Here is a 22,099-nt window from a genome sequence, read left to right as displayed (position 1 = left end):
GAATCAAATGGATTACTCTTAGGTTATTAACTCCAGAAGGTAACCCGTCTTAGGCACCATGTGCTCTTGTGTCTGCGCTGATCACGCATTCAAAAAGACCCAAAGACTCTCGAAACTTTAGGAGCGCCTTTCATTGACCTTGGAAACCAGGTGCTCCGGGAGTGGTTCTGGTGGCATATTCGTGTTTAGCGACCTCAAAAAACCCTCCAGTGATTCATTTGCATTAATTAAATGCCGAAAACCATCGAAACTCTAGAAGATGACGTCCATTGCAGTAGCCCTGACCACCACGTCCTCCGGAGGTCAATTCTGATGGTATATTCGTGTTTAGCGATCCCAAAAACCCATGAGTAATCTGTTTATATCAATTTAATTCCGAAACCCCTCGAGACTCTAGAAGATGACATCCGTTGAAGGTCAAGGTCAAAGTAAAGGACGCCATTGGATAGCCAGGAAAAGATCCTAGACTACTAGTACTTTTCCTTGATCCAAACTTGTACATGTTGCCAGATAACCAGTAACTCAAGGAATTGGAATACCCAGTAAATCTTATAATTTTCCGAGTTTGTACCTCTATATCTTGAAAATCCTTCATACGATTGAGTTGTGCCCATGAGAACTTTTTATCAGGATGCTTCAAAGGGTATTTTCCCAAAGTATGAACAAAATCCATTGAGACCTAATTTCCATAAGGTTTGTGCGGGGTACTTTGCATGAAACATCAGCAGATAAAGAGACGGAAGATGGAATGAAGCGATAACCCACTGGAGACCTTTGGACCATAAAAGAGGAAAGGACAGACCATAGATGAGATGGTCGGATGACCTAAAAAGATACGCAGGGTCCAGACAGACAGGATTAGCATTGAACCGAGAAGATTGGAAAGATAAGGGGCAGGCCTACATTTAACTTTGGAGAAATAAGGGGCAATAGATAGATAGATAGATAGTATAAAAAATAACTTTTAATCCCCACATGTAAATTCCAATTTCTAAATCGAAAAATTCAGACCATATATCTTCTTGAAGCCTACCCTGTCTATAAGACGCGCAAACGTGGAACATTTATAGCAACTGATGGTGTCGACGTATTCAGTTTGAATTCCGATATTACGAAGTGTTCTGTTTAGTGTCCGGCTGGATTTTTAATTCAAACTTTCAACATGAGTGTAATCCGTAAGTACCTTACAAACTTTCCTTAACTACTTATACAACTGTTAAAAACTCATTATCAACCTCAAAAATTGTCAAGTATTCGTAGATTTTGTTTTATCTAGCGGGATAAAAGTTTATCTGCCTGCCGGTTCGGTGTATCTCTAGGCCGTATCGCTATACCATGCGGTACTCAAAGTACTTTATAGATAATCAAGATTGAGATAGATCTGTGTATGTGTAAGTGTAAATATATCAGTAAATAATTATATTGGATGATGTCGATTAATGACAGTTCTGTATTATAAAAACTTGTTACAGTAATTTGAAAAACAGTTGTCTCAAAAAGTTTTGAACTGTTATAAAAAGTAGATTTATCAGCAAAAAACGCGTGTTTTCGTTTATTTTACTGTTTGCAAATAATTTCTAATGGATTAGAATTAGAAATGAAGTCATCCTAATTAAAATATAGGTACTATGACACATACGCGTATTTTATTTAAACATCAAGGTAATATTAATAATGCTGGTATCACTTTTATGTAGGTAAACAATTTTTATTCGTTAAGCGTGTAAATGAAGTTACTCATCCTCAAATAGAGGCCAATAATAGGCGGCTTAAAAAAATAAAAAATAGTATTTTTTGTTGATACGAATAATGATAGATTCGCAGTGATGATGAGATGATTATTGTAATTGATAAATTGTAATTATTGTAATATTTGTTATTATTCTTGATTTAAAATAGAGATGTGTATCTATGGGGCGTGGCTCTCTTTTTTTTAAATACAAAAACAACAAATAAATGTAGCTTCTGGTTCACTTACAATATTACACAACGAACATAGGCCAGTCCATGAACGTGAACGTGAAATACGGGGATACCGTGTAATTTTCCATGGCACCACGAAATTGAATGAAAATTAGGATTTAGGTTCCTCTTACCCTCTACTTCATTATTCGACTTGAGCCCAGGGTTGCTTTTGCTTTTACCTGGGGGATGAAAGTCACCCCCTCTCGGGGGTGAAAAACACGTTCAAGATAAGTCCGGAAATGGATAAATCGACTAATTCTGAGCAATTTTCGTTCTACAGATTGTTTTTACTAATTCAGTACTTTTTGATCTTAATTTTTCCTTAGCAAAAATGTAGCTTATAAAAAGGTGTACGGGTACATTCCATGTCAAATCACTCAGGCAAAAAATTTTGGATCTCCGATTTGTCTGAAAATTGGTATATAGCTTCTGCGGGACGTAAAAATAAGATATTTAAGGTCAAAAAATCTTCTTTTTTTCTCAAAATGTTATTTTATGCGATTTTACAGTGATTTGGTGTTTATTTATACAAATTTGCATTTTCTATCGTAAAGTATCAATGAAAAACATAATATTTTAATAGAAAGGACTCAAAAATGTCATTATATGGCATTATAACAAGTTATTTTGAATCAAAACAAGTTTTTGATCAAATTTTATAGTGTAAAAAACGTTAAAATACCGTTTTTACATTTTCCTCCATTCCCAAAATACATCATCATCGATTTGGCTGAAAATTTGCCCACAGATAGCCAAAAGATAGGACTTTAAGTGGTTAGAAGGATTTGAATTATATTTCAATACCAAAAAAGTTACATGCAGTAATATCAGACTCAAAAGTATATATTAGTCCAGTCGGGATAGCATTTGACCTTGAATGCCGAGCTGCCCAAAATTTTATTTTTCTGATCTTTAGGGGAGTCAATAGTAGCCTAAATTTAAAATCACGAATGAATTCCTCCGTTACGTTAGCCGCCATCTTGATTTTAAAGGAGAACCTGTTTTTCTCAATATCTCCGCCATTTTTAACTTTTCGACAAAAATGGTAGGAACTGAAATTGTTCCAAATAAATCGTATTTACAATTATTACAATTTCTTTTTAACAATTTTTGTCGTGAGGTCGATATTTTCGAGTTAATTGTACTTACAGTAGACGCCTATATTTTTGACTATAATATTGCATGTAACTTTTTTGGTATTGTAATATAATTCAAATCCTTCTCACCACTTAAAGTCCTATGTTTTGTCTATATGTTTGCAAATTTTCAGCCAAATCGATTATGATGTATTTTGGGAATGGAAAAAAATGTAAAAAACGGTATTTTAACGTTTTCTACACTATAAAATTTGATCAAAAGCTTGTTTTGAATCAAAGTAACTTGTTATAATGCCATATAATGACATTTTTGAGTCCCTTCTATTAAAATATTATGTTTTCCATTGATACTTTACGATAGAAAATTCAAATTTGTATAAATAAACACCATATCACTGTAAAATCGCATAAAATAACATTTTGAGAAAAAAAAGAAGAAGATTTTTTGACCTTAAATAACTTATTTTTACGTCCCGCAGAAGCATATACCAATTTTCAGACAAATCGGAGGTCCAAAATTTTTTTTGCTCCAAAATTGAGTGATTTGAAATGGAATGACCCGTACCTATTTATGATGTCTGTAGACCCAGTAGAAGCAGAGTTGCAGCTCATGAAAAGTATACGCGTTTTGATATCTCCTTAAATACGTCATTGTTTTGTTTTACTCATACCTAACTCGGTTAGTTTTTAAGCTATGAAATATGTACTTAAAAAGACCATTTTGTAGGTTTTTTAAAGACAATAAGATCATTTAAATTATTTTTTAAAGCTCGTATTTTTGAAAGGTTGGGCTATTGAAAGTTGAAAGGGTTTGAACGAGTCACTAATCACTATTAGTGTGTGCAAACTTTGATCAGCCAATTTTTGTCTTACAGAAAAACAAAAAAAAAAACAAATATTTAAAAAAGCAAAACCTGCATTTTCTTACACTTCAAGACTTTCGAATCACTAAGTAATACTTTATTTAAGTTATTTTAAAAAAAGGAAAATAAAAATTTTTTTTACTATAAAACCAATTTTTTTTAAATAAGTCAAACTAAATTAATTTAAAATAACCGGTCAAACTTACAGATCATACATCTATAAAGTAAATTGTAAAGCTGTAACTAAATTAGAAACTGTAATTAAATAATAAATTTAAAAATTACCGGTGAAAGTTGAATTAGTAATCCGCTAGGAGCGCCACCAGCGAAGCTCAGAGCGTTGTTGATCTGATCAGTTGATCCATATACTTCATAAATAAACCATTTTTTTTTTCATTTTTTATAGGCTACGGCTACATTTTTGCCAGGAATATTTTTTACGATAAAATACTTACTTTTTGAATTATTTGCGAAAAACCGTCTGAAAACGTGATTTTTTAATGAAAAATAAACATTTTCACTCGCAAATAACTCGAAAAGTATTGACTTGGTGAAAAAACTCTATAGAACAAAAGTTGGTCAGAATTAGTCATTTAATCCATTTCCGGACTTATTTTGGCTGTATGTTTTTTCACCCCCGAGAAAGGGTGGCTTTTACTCTACAATTAAAAGCAATCCTGTAAAAGTCCAAGTAGAGGGTAAGAAGAACCTAAATCCAAAATGTTCAAGCAAATCCGTCGCGACTAGGAAAATAACACTCCAAAACGATCAATTACTGGACTAACAATTTGACCTTTCGTATATGAATTAATTATTGGTAGGGCATTACGTAATAGAACGGATTTCCTCCAACTGGACAGTTGAATAACTTGGCTAAAGCCAAATTTTTATTCAACGACTTCTACTTTTAGAATAATTTATTTCGTGTGCTGAATAAGATGGCCTTCAGGTCAGTTCAGGTACACACCTGTAAAAGTTTCTGGATTCATTTTCTCTTGTGGCATCTTCGGTGGTTAAAACGGTTTTGCGGTAATTTGTTGTCAGTTTTTTGTCATTATCAGTCTCGTAAAGTTTTGCGCTGAAGATCGGATTTGTTGCGGCCTACAAACATTAATGTCAGCAGTGGCATTTTGTACTATGTATTTTCTTTTAATAAGATTTTGTATCGTTTTTAAATGACCTTTATAGGTCCATATTTCTATCTGAGACTGGGTTGTTTTATGCGCTAGAACAAAACCTATTGGTAATTCTATGAACAGTTTTTGTTAGGAATAGGTATTATTATTATAGGTATCTTCCAGTGGCGGCCGGTCAGGGTCGGCAGTGCCGACCCACACATTATGGACACATTGTAGATTTTCTAAATATTTAATTTAATCCAGAGTTGATGATATTTGTTTCTGTAAAATAAAAAAAATCTGTGAGATAATACAGACTAAATTTAATTCATTGTTTTTAAAAGAATTCGATCAATCCGATACGTTACGTGATCCCTACGCGTAAGAAACTTTCAAATTAATAATCCCAGCCGTGCATCCGATTGCGATTGTATGAATTCTTTTTTATAAGATCAGCTTCGCTTCGACGCGCGACGGCAAGCCGTCCCTAGATCTACGATTTGAAGCGCTGCGCTGTGGAATATTAGACAACCAATTATACATTTCACCACAATTTCTCCCGTATTTGAATGGCAGGGTCCGGCACATAAACAATCTGCCGATCGGTGATAGGTAGACACAGCAGCAGGCAATCCACGTACCCTGCTAAAGTGCGCTCGGGATGAAATTAATTATGAAATAAAGTAGCTTTTGGAATTTTAAATCTCGGTTAGTTTTCACTGTAGCAGATTTTCGTAAACAGCTTTTGGAAGTTTTTAATTTTATTTTATTAAAAAAGGCGACAATTTTGCAAGTGATGATATCGTCGGCTTACTGCCAAAACCAACTAACTCCTCTTTTTGTCGATTCTGAGTTAAGTACGCCTTTGTACTTAATAATTATCAAAGAATGTACTGATGAAACCAGACACTTCAAAACAGATTTTAAATGTGGGAAACAGAAGGGTCTCAAAACAACTAATTCCAATGATGACACTTTTGTTCAGCCAAAAACAGCTATGTGCAGTTGTCTACACATCTCTGTTTAAATAACATAGTATTTTATCATTTACAATATTCTAGTTCTGCCAAAACAAGACAAGTGCCTGATATGGAGGACAGTGATGTAGTTATTACCTAGAAGTTGACTAACTTTGTACAGCCAAAACCCGACAAGTGCCGAAAAAAAAAATGTTTTTTGTACTTTTTTTTAACTTTCACTTCATTTTAATAAGTTTTTAACAAAATGTTTCGTTTTTACTGTTATTTACTTTAATATTTTTCAGTCATTAAATCATTTTTAAATTCAAACGATTTTTCATTTCAAATTAAAGTTTAAAACGTCGATTCCTCAAAACTTTAAAAAGTGGAGTTAGTTGGTTTTGGCAGTAAGCCGACGATATTATCTCGATTCGTGAAACAATCTGTTTGAAAACTTTACTAAATGATTATTCTTTTAATATTTTTTTTACATATTTTTAAGAAAGTGTTTACCCAAACTGATGTGATATTCAATGTTGTTGAAAATCAGTTAACTGACATTATTTATTCCAAAAATAGAATAACAAAGCTGGTAAAAAATCCCAGAGATAGTAATTTTCAATATAATATACGCAGTAACGTTTTGGATTCGCTTGATATTTCCGAACACCCCCAAAAAATACAAAAGTATGACACAGATCTCGAAAAACAAGTATATTTTGAAATTTTTGATACTATTATTATTTGTGCAAATAGATACTCCTTTTTTTCAAATTTTGAAGATTTGCAAATTTTTGAAGCTTTGCAAAAATTTTAAAGTTACGCCAAAGAATTTTCAAAATATCTATTAGACAAGTGTATTAAAACTATGCATCATTCTTTAATCAAATAGACAACTAAAGAAATGAATTAAAAGTTTTATATGCTGATCCAAATATTTTCGGAAGATGGGATAAGTTACAAAATATGTATAGTTTTATATACTGCAATTCATTGCAACAAACTGTTCCCGAAATTAATAAATTATTATCATGAATTCTCTCATTGCTACCAACTTTTGCCTTAAGGTGATACAGTAGCGATCAACAGGTAGCAACAAATGCGGTCCAAGATTCCGAAAGTTCTACGAACTTTCAAAAGTGAGGCAACAGTGCGTCGGTGATTCGACACTGACAGTGACGTTTATACTATCAAAAACAATAATTTTTATACAGATAGGGGCGAAATGTTGCTAAGTCAGTGACGTTCGATTTCTTGTTAAAAAAAATCGATTTTTGGTAGTTTCAATGTGACACAAAGTCTAGGCACGGGATAAAAAAGTTTATTTGAAGAAAGTGTATTTTTTGTCTTTCTTAATGGCGGTACAGGCTCCTTTTTGCAATATTTTATTTAGTTATAGAGTAATTTCCACATACTAACATATTTCTGAAATTGGGCTCTGTATCGTCATTCCTAATTATATTACGAATAAGTGTGCCAAATATCTCCACAAAATATTCAAAATTACAGCCGCAATCTTGGAACGCGTTTGTTGCTACCTGTTGATCGCTACTGTTTCCTCTTAAATGAACGGGATTTCTCTTGTCTCAAAAGTGTCAAATCGTATTGTCGAAACACCATGAAACAAAAGAGTATGTCAAGCTTTTCTCAAATGTCAATAGAAAAAAACTATTAACATATCTCCAACACATTAATAAATTTTACGATGATGTTATAACCCATTTTGCTACGTCCAAACAACATAGACTAAAGTTAATTTATAAACATGTTTAGGATCTAAATTTAAATCTAATGTGAAAAAAAAACAAAAAAAAAACAACAAAAAAATAAATAAAAAAAAACAAAAATCAAAAATCTTCTATGATGATTGAAGCCTTTCAATTAGATGGTATACCTATCTGAGGAGACAAAAATCTTGCCGACCCTGTCCCTAAAGCCACGAGCCGCCACTGGTATCTTCTTAAAGTGCCGTCTCCACGATGAAGGTCGGCAATCGTCATAGTTATTCGGACTTACGAGACGGCTGTGACGGCTGTTCTGAAAAGTTCATTTTTGATATACATCCATACCATTCTCAGGTTGCGCAGCCGCGATATTCTGCGTCTCCCTATGCTTCTTTTTCCTTGGATCGTTCCCTGTTTAATTGTGTTGGAGCAAGTTGTATCTATCTCCACGTGTAATCTTTATTTTAAGACTTATCTCTATTTAAGACTTTCATTTCTTTATTCATCTTTTTCATTATTCACCTCTTTGTTTGTGACGTGATCTGTCCATGATATTTTCAGAATTCTTTTATACACCCACAACTCGAATGATTCCAGTTTTTCATTGTTGCCGCATTCAAGGTCCAAGCTTCCATTCCGCAAAACAAAGTCGAGAAAACGGAGCACCTAGACAACCTTACTTTTAGCTTTAACTTCAGATCTCTTGTGCAGAGCACTTTTCTCATTTTGTTAAAGTTCGCTCTAGCCTCTTCTATTCTAATTTTAATCTCCTGGAAGTAATCATTTGTGGAGTTGATCATTGTTCCCAGATATGCATATTTGTCTATTCGTTCGACATTGGTTCCGTTTATGAGGAGATTCTCGTTATTTCTTTGCGTTTTGGATAATATATTCTCATAAATTTTGTCTTCTTGATGTTCATTGTTATAACGTATTCTTGGCTATAATACATCGGTATTCTGTTCACCAGTCTCTGAAGATCTTCAATATTTTCGGCTGACAGTGTCATCCGCATATTTAATGTTGTTAATGGGAACTCCATTTACCTTTATTCCAGCTGTTTCACCCTCAAGAGTTTTTTAGGATCTCTTCCGAGTAGGCATGAAAAAGAACTGGTGACAATACGCATCCCTGTCTCACCCCACGTCTAACTCAAATTTCCTCTGACAGCTGTTCGTTAATACGTACTTTTGCTGGCTGCTTATAGTATAAATTCGACATGATCCTTAGGTCATCATAGTCTATCTTCTTCGATTTAAGGACATCCATTAATTGTTCATGTCGCACGCTAACAGTTGACAGTTTGAATCTTATTCTTCTTCTCCTTCTTCTTCAGGTGCCATCTCCGCTACGAAGGTTGGCAATCATCATAGCTATTTTAATTTTTGAGGCAGTAGCTCTAAATAGTTGTTTTGAGCTGCATCCAAACCATTCTCTCAGGTTCTTCAACCATGAAATTCGTCTTCTTCCGGTCTTCTTCTGCCATCTATCTTTCCCTGCATTATGAGTCGTAGGATGCCATACTTCTCGCCCCGCATCACATGTCCGAGATACTGTAGCTTCTTTTCTTTAATTGTAAGTTCAACTTCCTTCTCTTTACCTATTCTTCTCAGTACTTCATTGTTTGTAACTCTATCTACCCAGGAAACCCTCATAATTATTCTATAGATCCACATTTCAGAGGCGTTAAGTCGTCTCATTGTCTCTACATTTAACGTCCATGATTCCACTCCATAGTATAGAACACTGTAGACTGTAGACGTAACATTTTGTTAGGCGTACTTTACGAGCTAATGTTAAATCTTTGCTACATAGGACCTTTTTCATTTTTATAAAATTAGAACGTGCTTTTTCGATTCTGTCTTTTATTTCTGCAGAGTAGTCATTATTTTCGGTTATAAGTAGTGTGACCAACTAGCCCGAAAAATCCGGGACATGGCCCGAATTACGAAGTCGTGTCCCGGCGTCCCGGACAAGGCTTCCGGGCCATCCGAATTTTCGACATTTTAGTAACATTCTATTTTGAAATTTTGAATACGTTCTTCTTCTAAGAAATTGGTGGGACTAAAAAAAGTTGACAATTTCTAGATGTGATCCTAATACCACATTTAAAACGCATCCATTTTATATCGTGGTATTATAGTTCTACGAAAACTCAAACTGTGGACTTTTTTTGTTTCTGTATTTTAAATATCGTCCTGAAAAGACGATTCAAAAACAATATCAATTCATGTATAGATGTACACATGAATCAGCTGTCCGAGGCATGCCGCATACAACAATATAATGATGGCTGATAAATGTTTTTTTTTGTTTTTGGAAAATGGCCCGTTTTTCACTGAAAAGTCCCGGATTTCAAGTATTTTTTTCAGCCTTGTCCCGAATTCGACTGAATTGGAGTTGGTCACACTAGTTATAAGTGTTCCTAGATAATTGTACTTTTTTACTCTTTCGATCTGCTGGCCCTCTACTATCAAGATTTCGTTAGTATTATGGTTGTTTTTACTTTTGTTTGTGTAAGTAAAGTATTCTATACATTCTCCCAGTCTTTTTGCAATCAAATAAACATTATTATTTTCAAGGTAGTCACGGTTATGAACAATATGTAATAAAATTCCTAAAAGATTCGTCGTACATAATCCGTTAACCTTGAAAGAGAATATTATGTAGTGTAAACTAGTTTCTTTACTAGATTGATTTTGATATATTTAAACCCTGTTTTTAAACTAGGAGGAGTAAACTCAAAAGATAGATTCACACCCAATAATATCACGAGAAAAACCACCAGATTCATTTTCTTTTTTGGTTGACCATGTCGGAATCGGACAACTTTACAGATTGAATAGACAATCTTCATAAATGGCTGTTATTTGCATTTCAGGATCATCAATTTTAATTTGTTTTTATGCACATGTTTATAACACAAAAAATCGACGATATAACTTAATTAACCTATGAATTTTAAATGTCAATGGAGTCAAAATTTCATTAATGTCAATAGTGTCAAAATTTCATAATTTAGTTGACTAAAACTTTAAACTTCTTCTTTAAACTCCTCAAAAAGAGTATAGTTTCATTTTAATATTATATACCTTACAACAAATCCGCCAGGATTACAAAAACAAGATAGGTATGAAGAATTATTAACTATACCCTCTTTTTAAACCAGGAGGTGTAATTTAAATTTACCGCGCCGTAATGCTGGTTTGTAATTGTTCCAACCTCAGGCAAGTTTACTCCACTGATATGAATTTTGACACTATTAACATTTATGAAATTTTGACACTGGCATTTCATAGGTTAATTAAGTTATATCGACAATTTTTTATATTTTCTGCGTTATTTTTTTAATTTTTAGATTTTTAGGGCCGGTTGTTCGAACGCTAATCAACAATGATCACTATCAAATATTTAATTAGTGTCACCAAAACTGTCAATGTCAACTTTTATTGGGTTGCTGAAAACATAATTGATATAATTATGAGATTAGTTAATCAATTAACATAACAATTTAACATAATTGATTAAGTAATTTCATAAATGTAATCAATTATGTTTTCAGCAACCCAAACAAAGTTGACATTGACAGTTGGTGACAGTAATTAAATATTTGATAATGATCATTGTTGATTAGCGTTCGAACAACCGGCCCTAAATCTGCTTTTATATAAAAAACAGTTGATTCTAGAACTCCTTAGCGACGTATTAGTATAATATAATATTTATAATGTTACATTAATCTGAATAACGTCTTCAAATCTCCTAATTTTTATACTTTTATTTGTTTTTCATTACTTCATTCTACATTCAGTAGGTATACGCTCTGAGCTTCGCTGGTGTCGCTCCTAGCGGTTACTAACTCAACTTTCACCGGTAATTTTTAAATTTATTATTTAATTGTTATCGCTTAATATTTACAACGCAAAAAAGTAATTAAATTGTAATCGATTTTTTTAAGATTTTGCTAATCATTTTGACGTTCTATTGATAAAATATAAATTTCTTACTTCGGATACTTTCACAATTATCGTGTAGATGGCGCTAAGATTAATACATTAATTTATAATTATATATTACGGAACATTAAAAAAACTTAAATTCAGTATTTAAAACAAGTATATTTAAGGTAAAAATATATACCACAGCTTTGACCAACTAATATTTTTTATAATTAATGTTTTTCATTTTAATTTTAAATTAATCACTTTGCCATTTATGTCAAATTTCCGGTAAACGTTTACAAACTTGTCACTACTGGCGCTCGAGAATTTGTAAATATCCCCTCTACGTACGAGCTCACAGCGTATACACCGAATTATTCACATATTTTAACCCAATATTTACCCAATTTAAATTTTTGTATTATGTAGTATGTAGTTTAATCTTCCATCAGAAAATGGTGTATCCTTGATGACCCCAATGTGGGTCCATCGATTTTTTTACTCCGCTGGTCGTTTTAAGTTCGACACGCCCATGGTGTCGACCTCCAAGATCATTTGAGCATTTCAATCAGTTGTATTACGAGAATGGTGTAACACAAACATCTATTTTTAGAAATGTTGTCATGCAACTACACACCATTATGTAGAATTCATTTGTGTCACGTGACTTTTAAATTTGATTTGCCTAGAATAAAAATTGGCTACTTAATTATTAGTCCAGCTTGTATGTTCGACCTCGTTAGGTGAATTATTCCGATTCGTTTTTTTTTGCACAAACTTACTTAAGGCTATGGGTACATAATTCGCAAATATTTTACGTGTATCCCTACTTTTTCTGTCTTTACACGGCAAATTACGCGTAGTAAAATTCACACTGGTATGGATATGTAAACATTACTAGAATGTCATTCTACTTGAAAATGTCATTATTAATTTCAAGAGATGGGTTTGGAATGTTCTTGGATAACTGTTATTTTTATAATTGGAAATTATTAATTCAGTTAATAAATGTGATAATTTTTTCACTAACTATGTATAGGGCTTTTCATCGATTGTCATTTGTTTCGAGCTTCTGTCATATGTCACATAATATTAATATATCTATGTCATACGTCGTTGGTTTGTATTATTGTAAATACCAATAACGTATGTCGTAGATATATTAATATTATGTGACACATGAGAGAGGCTCGAAACAAATGACTGTGAATGAAAAGCCCTATTCAGTGATTGTAATAATTTATTTGTACAACAAAGACTAATACTCAATCGAGAAAAGAGGAAAAGTGTTAAAGTGATTTTTTAATAACATATTGTTATGGAACGCTTACAATTTTGAACATCTTTAACAACAAAATACTTGGATCACAGAATATATTATCCTGATGTATTCTCTGCTTGGATCTTCCACAAATAATACACAATAAATAACTTTTTATTAAGTTCACGTCTTAAATCAATTATTTATCAAATACACTATATTTCAATAATATTTAATCAATAACTCAACATATTCCCGATGCAATGTCAAATATTTAAAATTGTCACTGATTGTCAGTGTCTGACTGACAATATATGCTGACAATATTATATTCGGCTGAGTGCGTTGTAAGACAAAGATAGATTTGGAAAATATTACCACGGCATTGTGTTTATTTTTTTCGAATCCTGAAAAAACCAATAAATATTTTTGAAAAATTTAAACGCAGAATGAAAGACTAAATTATTACCGAGGGCCGAAAGCCCCTTAGAATAAATAAAAAGTTTATTTTGAATGATATATTTGAAATTAAAAATCACACTAAATTTTCTCTTAGTTTTTCACCCCTGTAACTTATTAAAATAAACATTATAGAAGTTTTCAGGGACTTTCGGCTCTCGCTAATAACGTGATCTTTCATTCTACGTTTAAATTTTTCAAAAATACTTATTAGTTTTCTCAGGATTCGAAAAAAATGAATCCCCATTTGAATTGCATTGCAGCCGAAAATACGTACCGATCCTCTTAAGGCCATCGGTACATAATTCGCAAATATTTTACAGCTATCCCTACTTTTTCCGTCTTTACACGGCAAATTACGTGTAGTAAAATTCACACTGGTATGGATATGTAAACATTACTAGAATGTCATTCTACTTGACAATGTCATCATTAACTTCGAGATGGCTTTTGAATGTTATTGGATAACGGTTATTTGTATAATTGCAAATTATTAATTTCGTTAATAAATGTGATAATTTTTCACTAACTATGTATTCAGTGATTGTAATAATTTATATGTACAACAAAAACTAATACTCAATCGAGAAAAGAGGAAAAGTGTTAAAGTGATTTTTTAATAATATATTGTTATTATGGAACGCTTACAATTTTGAACATATTTAACAACAAAATACTTCACAGAATATATTATTCTGATGTATTCTTTGCTTGCATCTTCCACAAATAATACACAATAAATAACTTTTTATTAAGTTCACGTCTTAAATCAATTATTTATCAAATACACTATAATATATCAATATTATTTAATCAACAACTCAAAATATTCCCGATGCCATGTCAAATATTTAAAATTGTCACTATCTGACTGACAATATGCTGACAATATTCTATTCGACTGAGTGCGTTGTAAGACAAAGATAGATTTGGAAAATATTACCACGGAAATTGTGTTCATTTTTTTCGAATTCTGAAAAAACCAATAAATATTTTTGAAAAATTTAAACTTAGAATGAAAGACTAAATTATTACCGAGGGCCGAAAGTCCCTTAGAATAAATAAAAAGTTTATTTTGAATGAGATTAGCAGTTTAGAGAATGAGATTTAGAGAGAAGCAATTTATGTAATCACTTTATTACTAAGCTGTTATTTTTAATTATTAACAGTGAGCGCCAAGCGCACATTAGCCGGCTGTCAATTGGGAATGCACCATCTCTTTCGCACTCACCATTGACGGCCGGCTAACACCAGCTTAGCGCTCATTGTTAATAATTAAAAATAACAGCTTAGTAATAAAATAATGACAAAAATTGCTTCAGGATCTTGTAGGGCAGGCTTTAAACTTTGATTTGGTCACTTTTTAACTTTTTCATAATAATAATTTTTAACCTAGTTATTAGCCTTGAAAATAGCCATTTTCGCGTTTTTCAAATTTTTAATCGCGTATAACTCGACAACAATCAATTCTAGAAAAAAATCACAACAGACCTTTTATGCTTAAAATGACACAACAAATCTAAAAAATTGATCGAAGTGAAAAAAAAATATTTTTTTGAATTTGTTTGAGAAAATTTTTTAAACAATTTTCCGACAGCGGTACCTACCTCCTAGCACCCTGCGGATTTGTTATAAGGACCTCTTTTTGAGTAAGTTTGGCAAAAAAAAAATCAGAATAATTTACCTAACGGGGGCTAGCATACATCCTGGACTAATCCGATTTTGGTGCAATAATAATTGGATAACGATTTCTTTGTTTTGAAAGTTGGTATCAACTATCAAATGTTTGACCTATGTTACGCTTAAAGGAAAAAAATTGAATTGGTGGCTGTTTAGAAACATAAACAACGATTTGTTTTGTAACATTTTATAACAAATTATAAGCATCTATTTATTGATGATTACCTCATTTCTGTTTATCGTAACTAACAACATTAATAAGTGCTATTTTCATCGATATTTTTGTTTTCGCGGTCACTTTTCTGGTAATATAATTTTATGCAGATAATTATGATTCATGAATCAGATCAGAGGTTCTTTTTGGCAGGCTACTAGCTACTATAGATACAGGGTGGGCCAAAGAAAACAGTCCACCTCGATATTTGGCAGTATTTATTAGATTTTAAGGAAATTACGAAACAGGTCAATTCTAAGGGGGACACATTTTTACGGTACATACGTCTGTCATTTGTCAACCGCCTCCCTTCCACTTCCCCCACCCCTTATTTTTAAATAGGGAATAGGGGTCGTGTGCTAGCTGATTTGAAAGGTTATTCAATTATCTATTCACTAATATAAACATTAACCTAATTATTTGCACAGGGTGTCCAAGAAAAAAAATTTAATTAAATTAATTGACACAAAAAGAAGAATGTATGTAATTTATTTAATTCAAAATACATTCTACTGCTGTCACAAAACAGAAAAAAACTTATTTTTGTGTCAATTAATTTATTTCAAAATAATTTTTCTTGGACACCCTGTTTAAATAATTATGTCAATGTTAATATTACTGATTAGAGAATTGAATAACCTTTCAAATGAGCTAGCACACGACCCCTATTCCCTATTTAAAAATAAGGGGTGGGGAAAGTAGTAGGGAGGGGATTGACAAATGACAGACGTATGTACCGTAAAAATTTGTAGATCAATAATTGACCTGTTTCGTCATTTCCTTAAAATCTAATAAATACTGCCAAATATCGAGGTGGACTGTTTCCTTTGCCCCACCCTGTAGTTGTAGAACTTATTTTGTTTAAAGGCGCTGAAGTTGAATCCATTTATGTTTATAATTAGTAACTTCTCCAAGAAATTAACGCACCACCTAAAAATTGGTCATTTTTGATGTCTCAAATTTCCTAAGCATGTTGTCAGATTTAGGTGATTTTTTTCAACGTGTTCTAGCATTATTTTTGAACAATATCGCTGTAATAATATTGCTGCTAGACAGGTAAATTGTCATTAAATACCGGGTGTACCAATTAAATTGTGATTTTTCTCGAAAGTTCGCGTCACCCTGTGGAATATTCTAGTATTTATAAAATACTGAAATTAAAATCCAACTATAGCCTCATGTTTCCTCAACATTATGTTTTTTGATTCATTCGCTTATGTTGGACCATAAAAAAGTTAGGTACTGTAACAACTAGCCATGTTTTTCATCGATACAGGGTGTTTTAAATAAGCATGGCAAACATTAAGGGGTAATTCTGCATGAAAAAATAATGACAGTTTGCTTTATAAACGTATGTCCGCAAATGCTTCGTTTCCGAGATAGGGGGTGTTGAAATTTTCCTTACAAACTGACGATTTATTTATTGCTTTAAAACCAATTTAGATATTCAAATGAAATTTGGTCAGTTTTAAGACGTAGTTATTGCACATTTTTTGACATACAATAATTAAGAATTTAATATTGACCCTTGGCGCGCATTTGGGTAATATGACCCGTGAAATATAATCGTGAAACAAATATTTTTGTTCATATAATAGATAAATCATTCTCAACAAGATTAATGAAAAAATCTATAACTTTAACATAAATTTTGACGTCCTCGATTCAACTACACAACTTGATATTATATTTACATGAAATCTCTTCTAAACTGCCGAAACTAATCCCATTTATAACCCCTAGAAAGTAGAAAATGGCATAAAACTTCAACGTACTGACCTATATACTCACAATAAAAAGAGCGGGCGCCTTATGGCATCAGAGGCGTCCCGGTTTAGGAGGCAGGTGCATGTTTTCTGACTTAACATCTGCTCTTCGAAAAAAATGATAATTCGAAGCTTTCTTCTACCAGATGCGTTCATTTTTTGAAATAACTCGACATAAATTTTTGTAACATAACTTTAATGTTTTCAATTCACCGTATGTCAGTCCGTATCTGTACCATTTAACTACTAATAATAAAAAATGATCATTATCACAGGCGACCGATAGGGCTTTTCATCGATTGTCATTTGTTTCGAGCTTCTGTCATATGTTGTATAATCTGTGTATAATATTAATATACACGGATTATACAACATATTTATGACAGAACCTCGAAACAAATGACTGTGAATGAAAAGCCCTATTAGACCAGGGTATTTAGGAAAAAAATCGATTTTTAAATAAATCATTTCATCATCATCATCCAGCCTTCTGCATCCAAAGTTGAACATAGGCCTCCCCTAATTTCTTCCAGTTTTGTCGATCTTGGGCTTCCTGTAACCAATTCCCAGTTATCCTTTTGACGTCGTCTGTCCATCGTGTAGGTGGTCTACCTCTACTTCTTCTGTCTTCTCTTGGTCTCCACACTGTAATTTTTTGGGTCCTCCTCCCGTCCTTCATTCTGGCTGCATGGCCCGCCCAATTCCACTTCAGCCATGCTGTTGTGAAAACAACAGTTAAATTAATTCGCATTTATGTAAATCTCTCTTGAAATTTTTTGGGACAATCTGTATGTGGGTGGAAAATATATTTAAGTTCTCTCAAAGCTTGTGTTATGTAGGCACAAAAGATAACGGACATATGTTTGCTATTTATCGTCTTCGGGGTAAAATTCATGTCGCTTTGACAAAGAAGAATAACATATGTGAGGCCCTTTTTCAGGCAGAAAAGTGTAAACTAAGATAATGCAGTGATTTGAATAGAATTTTAGAAGTCTCTCGCCAGCCTCTCTGTGGCGAGGTGTTAGTGTTGTGTGCTCCTCTTTTCGTCGTGAAAATACGTTCTCCGCAATAATTAGATTAAATATACTCTCTCTCTTTCGGTATTAAGACAATTTGTCGTTAATTCCGCATATTTGTTAAACTCGTTGTTGTTAATAAATGTTTTGTTCGCTTAACATTATTTCTCGTTGGCACAATCCTTCATATCGTGTTTATTAGTAACTATAAAACCAGACTAAATAAAATCTGAGAACCAGTTCCCCTAAAAGTTCACTAGTTTGTTAATATCGAAGGAATCTCTGCTTTGGGACATGCGTGTGGTCCTAAAATATTCACCTATATCCAATTAGGCAAAAGGTAATAATTAAACCCTTTTCGCCACTGTTGGGGTGAGATTCAATAAAAACTCACACCACATGCTATTCGCTCTATGACATCTGTGACGCCTGTCCTTCTTCTGATTTCTTCGTTTCTGACCCTGTCTCTGAGAGTCAGTCCAAGTAGTGACCGTTCCATTCTTCTTTGGGCCACTCTAAGTTTCGTTGCTGTGGCCTGGGTTAAGCGCTGGTTTCCTCGAAAGCGGTGCCGACAACCTGCGATCGTAACACTGCGATGAATGACGTCACAAAAAACTGTACCATTCAAAATAATAGCGGTGGTTTCCAAGGATGCGTTGGAAGCCACCGCTTGCTGAGTTTGCACATTCCATTGCCGCAGTGAAGAACCTTGAATTTTTCACCGTAATCTGACGTAATTCATCGCAGTGCTACGGTCGCAGTTCGTCGGTGCCGCTTTCGAGGAAACCAGCCCCTTAATGATAATGTTTGGGCGCCGTAAGTCATGATTGGAAGCACACATTGGTCGAAAGTCTTCTTTTTCAAATAATTTGGCAAGTTGCTCTTGAAGATGTCTGATAGAGCTCCATATGCGGCCCATGCTAAGGTGATCCTTCTTTGTAATTCGGCAGTTTTATTGTCCCTGGCAATTTGGATTTCATGCCCTAAGTATTTATATTTATGGACCAATGCTATTTCATTGACGTTGACTTTTGGATTTTCGATTGGTACCAGGTTTGACATGTATTGTATCTTTCCAAAATTTATGTTTAAACCAACTTTCTTACAGGCGGCATTTAACCCAGTAAGCATAGTTCTAATCTCTTCTAAGATGTCTGTTATAAGAACTATGTCTGCCAATCGTAGGTGGGAGAGCCTTTCGCCTTCGACATTTATTTCATAAGCAATAAAGGAATAAATTAATCATTTATCAACTTAATTTTTTGCATTGTGGTTGGGATGACGTCAGGAAAAAACTATACAATAGAAAAATGGGTGGAAATGCATAATTGCATTCACAGTGCATAAAATGCATTCAAGAGTGCATGTTTAGCGCCAAATCGAATTTTATGAAAACATTTCAAAATTGGTGTATTATGGGCCAGATTTTGTTACTCGTTGATTTTTGGGGTCGCTGAATACGAATACGCCATCAGAACCTACACCTAGAGCACCTGGTGTCTAGGGTTACTGCTAAGGTACGTCATCTTCTGCAGTTTCAAGGCTTTCCGACACTAAATTGATACAAACAGAGTATTTGGGGGTCTTTTGGAATTGCTGAACGCGAATATGACATCAGAACCGACCCTCGGAGCACGTAGTGCCCAGAGTGACTGCTATGCACGTCATCTGCTGGAATTTCGAAGCTTCGCGACACTAAGTGTCCTTTCAGACTAAGACACTGGTGTCTGACACCGGTGTCCGTCACCGGTGTTCAATTGCAGCAAAGCATTGTTGAGCCACTAAAATCAGCAAGACACTCATTGTGGCTCGTCTGTATTCATACACCAATTGAACACCGGTGGCGGACACCGGTGTCAGACATCAAGTGTCTTAGTCCCAAGTGTCTTAGTCTGAACGGGTACTAAATTGATACAAACAGAATAGGTACTCGGGGTTTTCGGGATTGCTGAGTTCAATTATGATGTAGGTTAAGGCCTCAGGAGTATCTGTTGTCCGGGGGACATAGTAAATCGATCTTTAAATAAAGGAAAATAATTGTCCGTAATAAATTGAGTTTATATTTTATAAACAATTAGAAAAATTAATAACTTAATGTAGTTATTTTAATAAAAATTCAACAAATCACAAAAAAATATTTTTTCATCAATTTGAACTCTAACAATAAAACACTGAAAACGTTTGTTTTCTATACTTCCTCAAAATTTATTATAACTATGTGACTACAGCTGTTTCGGCAGAGTGCCTTTCTCAAGTGATATAGTTTACAATGTGTTTGCCTTTTTAAGTCTTTAACTGAAGAGGTTGAGGAGTGGGGAGCTGTTTATCTCGAGTTGGTCATTCAGAATTATATCTGTATTTTTTAATTTATTAATTTCCATAGATTCTAATATTCTATTCTAGTAATATTCTAATATTCCATATATTCTAATACCAGATCATAATCATTCTTTTAATGAAGAGTTTCAAATTTTGCATATTCAAAATAAAGGCCTTAAGCTATCTTTATTAGAATCTATGGAAATTAATAAATTAAAAAATACAGATATAATTCTGAATGACCAACTCGAGACAAACAGCTCCCCACTCCTCAACCTCTTCAGTTAAAGACTTTAAAAAGGCAAACCCATAGTAAACTAAATCACTTGAGAAACGCACTCTGCCGAAACAGCTGTAGTCACATAGTTATAATAAATTTTGTGGAAGTATAGAAAACAAACGTTTTCAGTGTATTATTGTTAGATAAAATGAACTTCCATCAAGTAACGGTGGAATCCATCAATTAATTTGAACTCTTGTCAAAATTTTAGTTGCTTCAAGATCGCCATCGTGTTTCAGTCGAAGACAATAATTGAATGGAAATTAAGTACATACATACTACATACTTTAAAAGAATTTATGCAACGGAAACTTTGGTTTAGTAAAATAAAAAAAAAAAATTCTCTATCCTCGACATCTTAATCATAATATAATGTCACTTATTTTTTAATATGTGTGTCATTTAAAGATTCCATGGCTGGTTAAAGGTTATTCAGATGCTTAATTTCAAGTACATCTACGTACAGTTTATTAATGAATACATATTTAGACGCTGAGTCATATCTATGTATTAGCATTTTTAGTAATAATAGCTTATAAAACAATAAATAAGAAATACCTTCATCAGATTGCACAAGGGTGTGTAATTGTATAAATAGACAATTGATTTATCTTCAGCTACCCAGATGAGTAATGGAATCTGATATTTTTATGAAAAAAAAGTGTTAAAATTAAAAGTAAATACCTGGGTAGCATAATTACTAACGACGGAAAGATAGACTGGGAAATAACAAATAGAGCAAAGAAATCAAACAAGTTACACTATGCGTTACCCCCAATACTGGGAAAAAAAGAACTTACAAGGGAGACAAGGATAAAAATATATGTATAACACAATAGTGATACCGACTGTGCTCTATGCAACAGTGAAGATGAGATAGGTACCTAAGAAGGATAGTTGGAAAGACAAAATGGAATAGATTAAGCAATAAGACTATTAGGAGAATGGCCAACCAAGAACCAATAATGAATTTTAGCAAAGAAACAAGTGAACTGGTATTGGAATTTGAGGAGGATGCAACCCAACAAAATTACAAGAAAATATACAGAAGTAGTAGAGGCGGGAAAGGTTAAACAAAAATCACTCGATGAATTGTAAACAATGGTGGAAATAGGAAAGAATGAAAGATGGGTGAATGGAAATTTAAATAGCTAGCCCAAATCCTACACCCTGATAGGGTGAAAGGAAGGGGTGAAAGAAAGAAAGAAAATTAAAAAAAAACCTACATAACAATAGGAAAATATTATTTCAGCAGTATTTTTTGTTTGGAATTACATCTAGTATTAGTTCTCCTAATTTTGTTGTATAAGTCGTCTCGAGATTGCGTCCAGCTTTTTAACATTATTTTTCTGTTGTTCTGTTTAGTGGACTTAGTTGTTGCATTCGTTAGTAGGTTGCTCTAGGTTGTTTCATAGAAAAAGAACTCTAATTGTAGGC

General features: G+C 33.2%; 1 protein-coding gene across 1 annotated transcript in view; it reads left to right on the top strand.

The window, feature by feature from the left end:
- The first annotated feature begins 1,029 nt into the window (after positions 1-1,029).
- The window catches only part of LOC114344206 (uncharacterized), a 56,036-nt gene continuing 34,966 nt past the window's right edge, over positions 1,030-22,099 (top strand). The window contains exon 1 of the mRNA XM_028295054.2: positions 1,030-1,175. Coding sequence (XP_028150855.1) covers positions 1,163-1,175 — 13 coding nt within the window. The 5' untranslated portion in view covers positions 1,030-1,162. The remainder of the gene's footprint in view (positions 1,176-22,099) is intronic.

The sequence above is a fragment of the Diabrotica virgifera genome, chromosome 7, assembly GCF_917563875.1.
Source record: "Diabrotica virgifera virgifera chromosome 7, PGI_DIABVI_V3a".
NCBI classification, from domain to species: Eukaryota; Metazoa; Arthropoda; class Insecta; order Coleoptera; family Chrysomelidae; genus Diabrotica; species Diabrotica virgifera.
The sequence above is the reverse complement of the archived record's forward strand: the minus strand, read 5'-3'. Positions and strand labels throughout refer to the sequence as shown.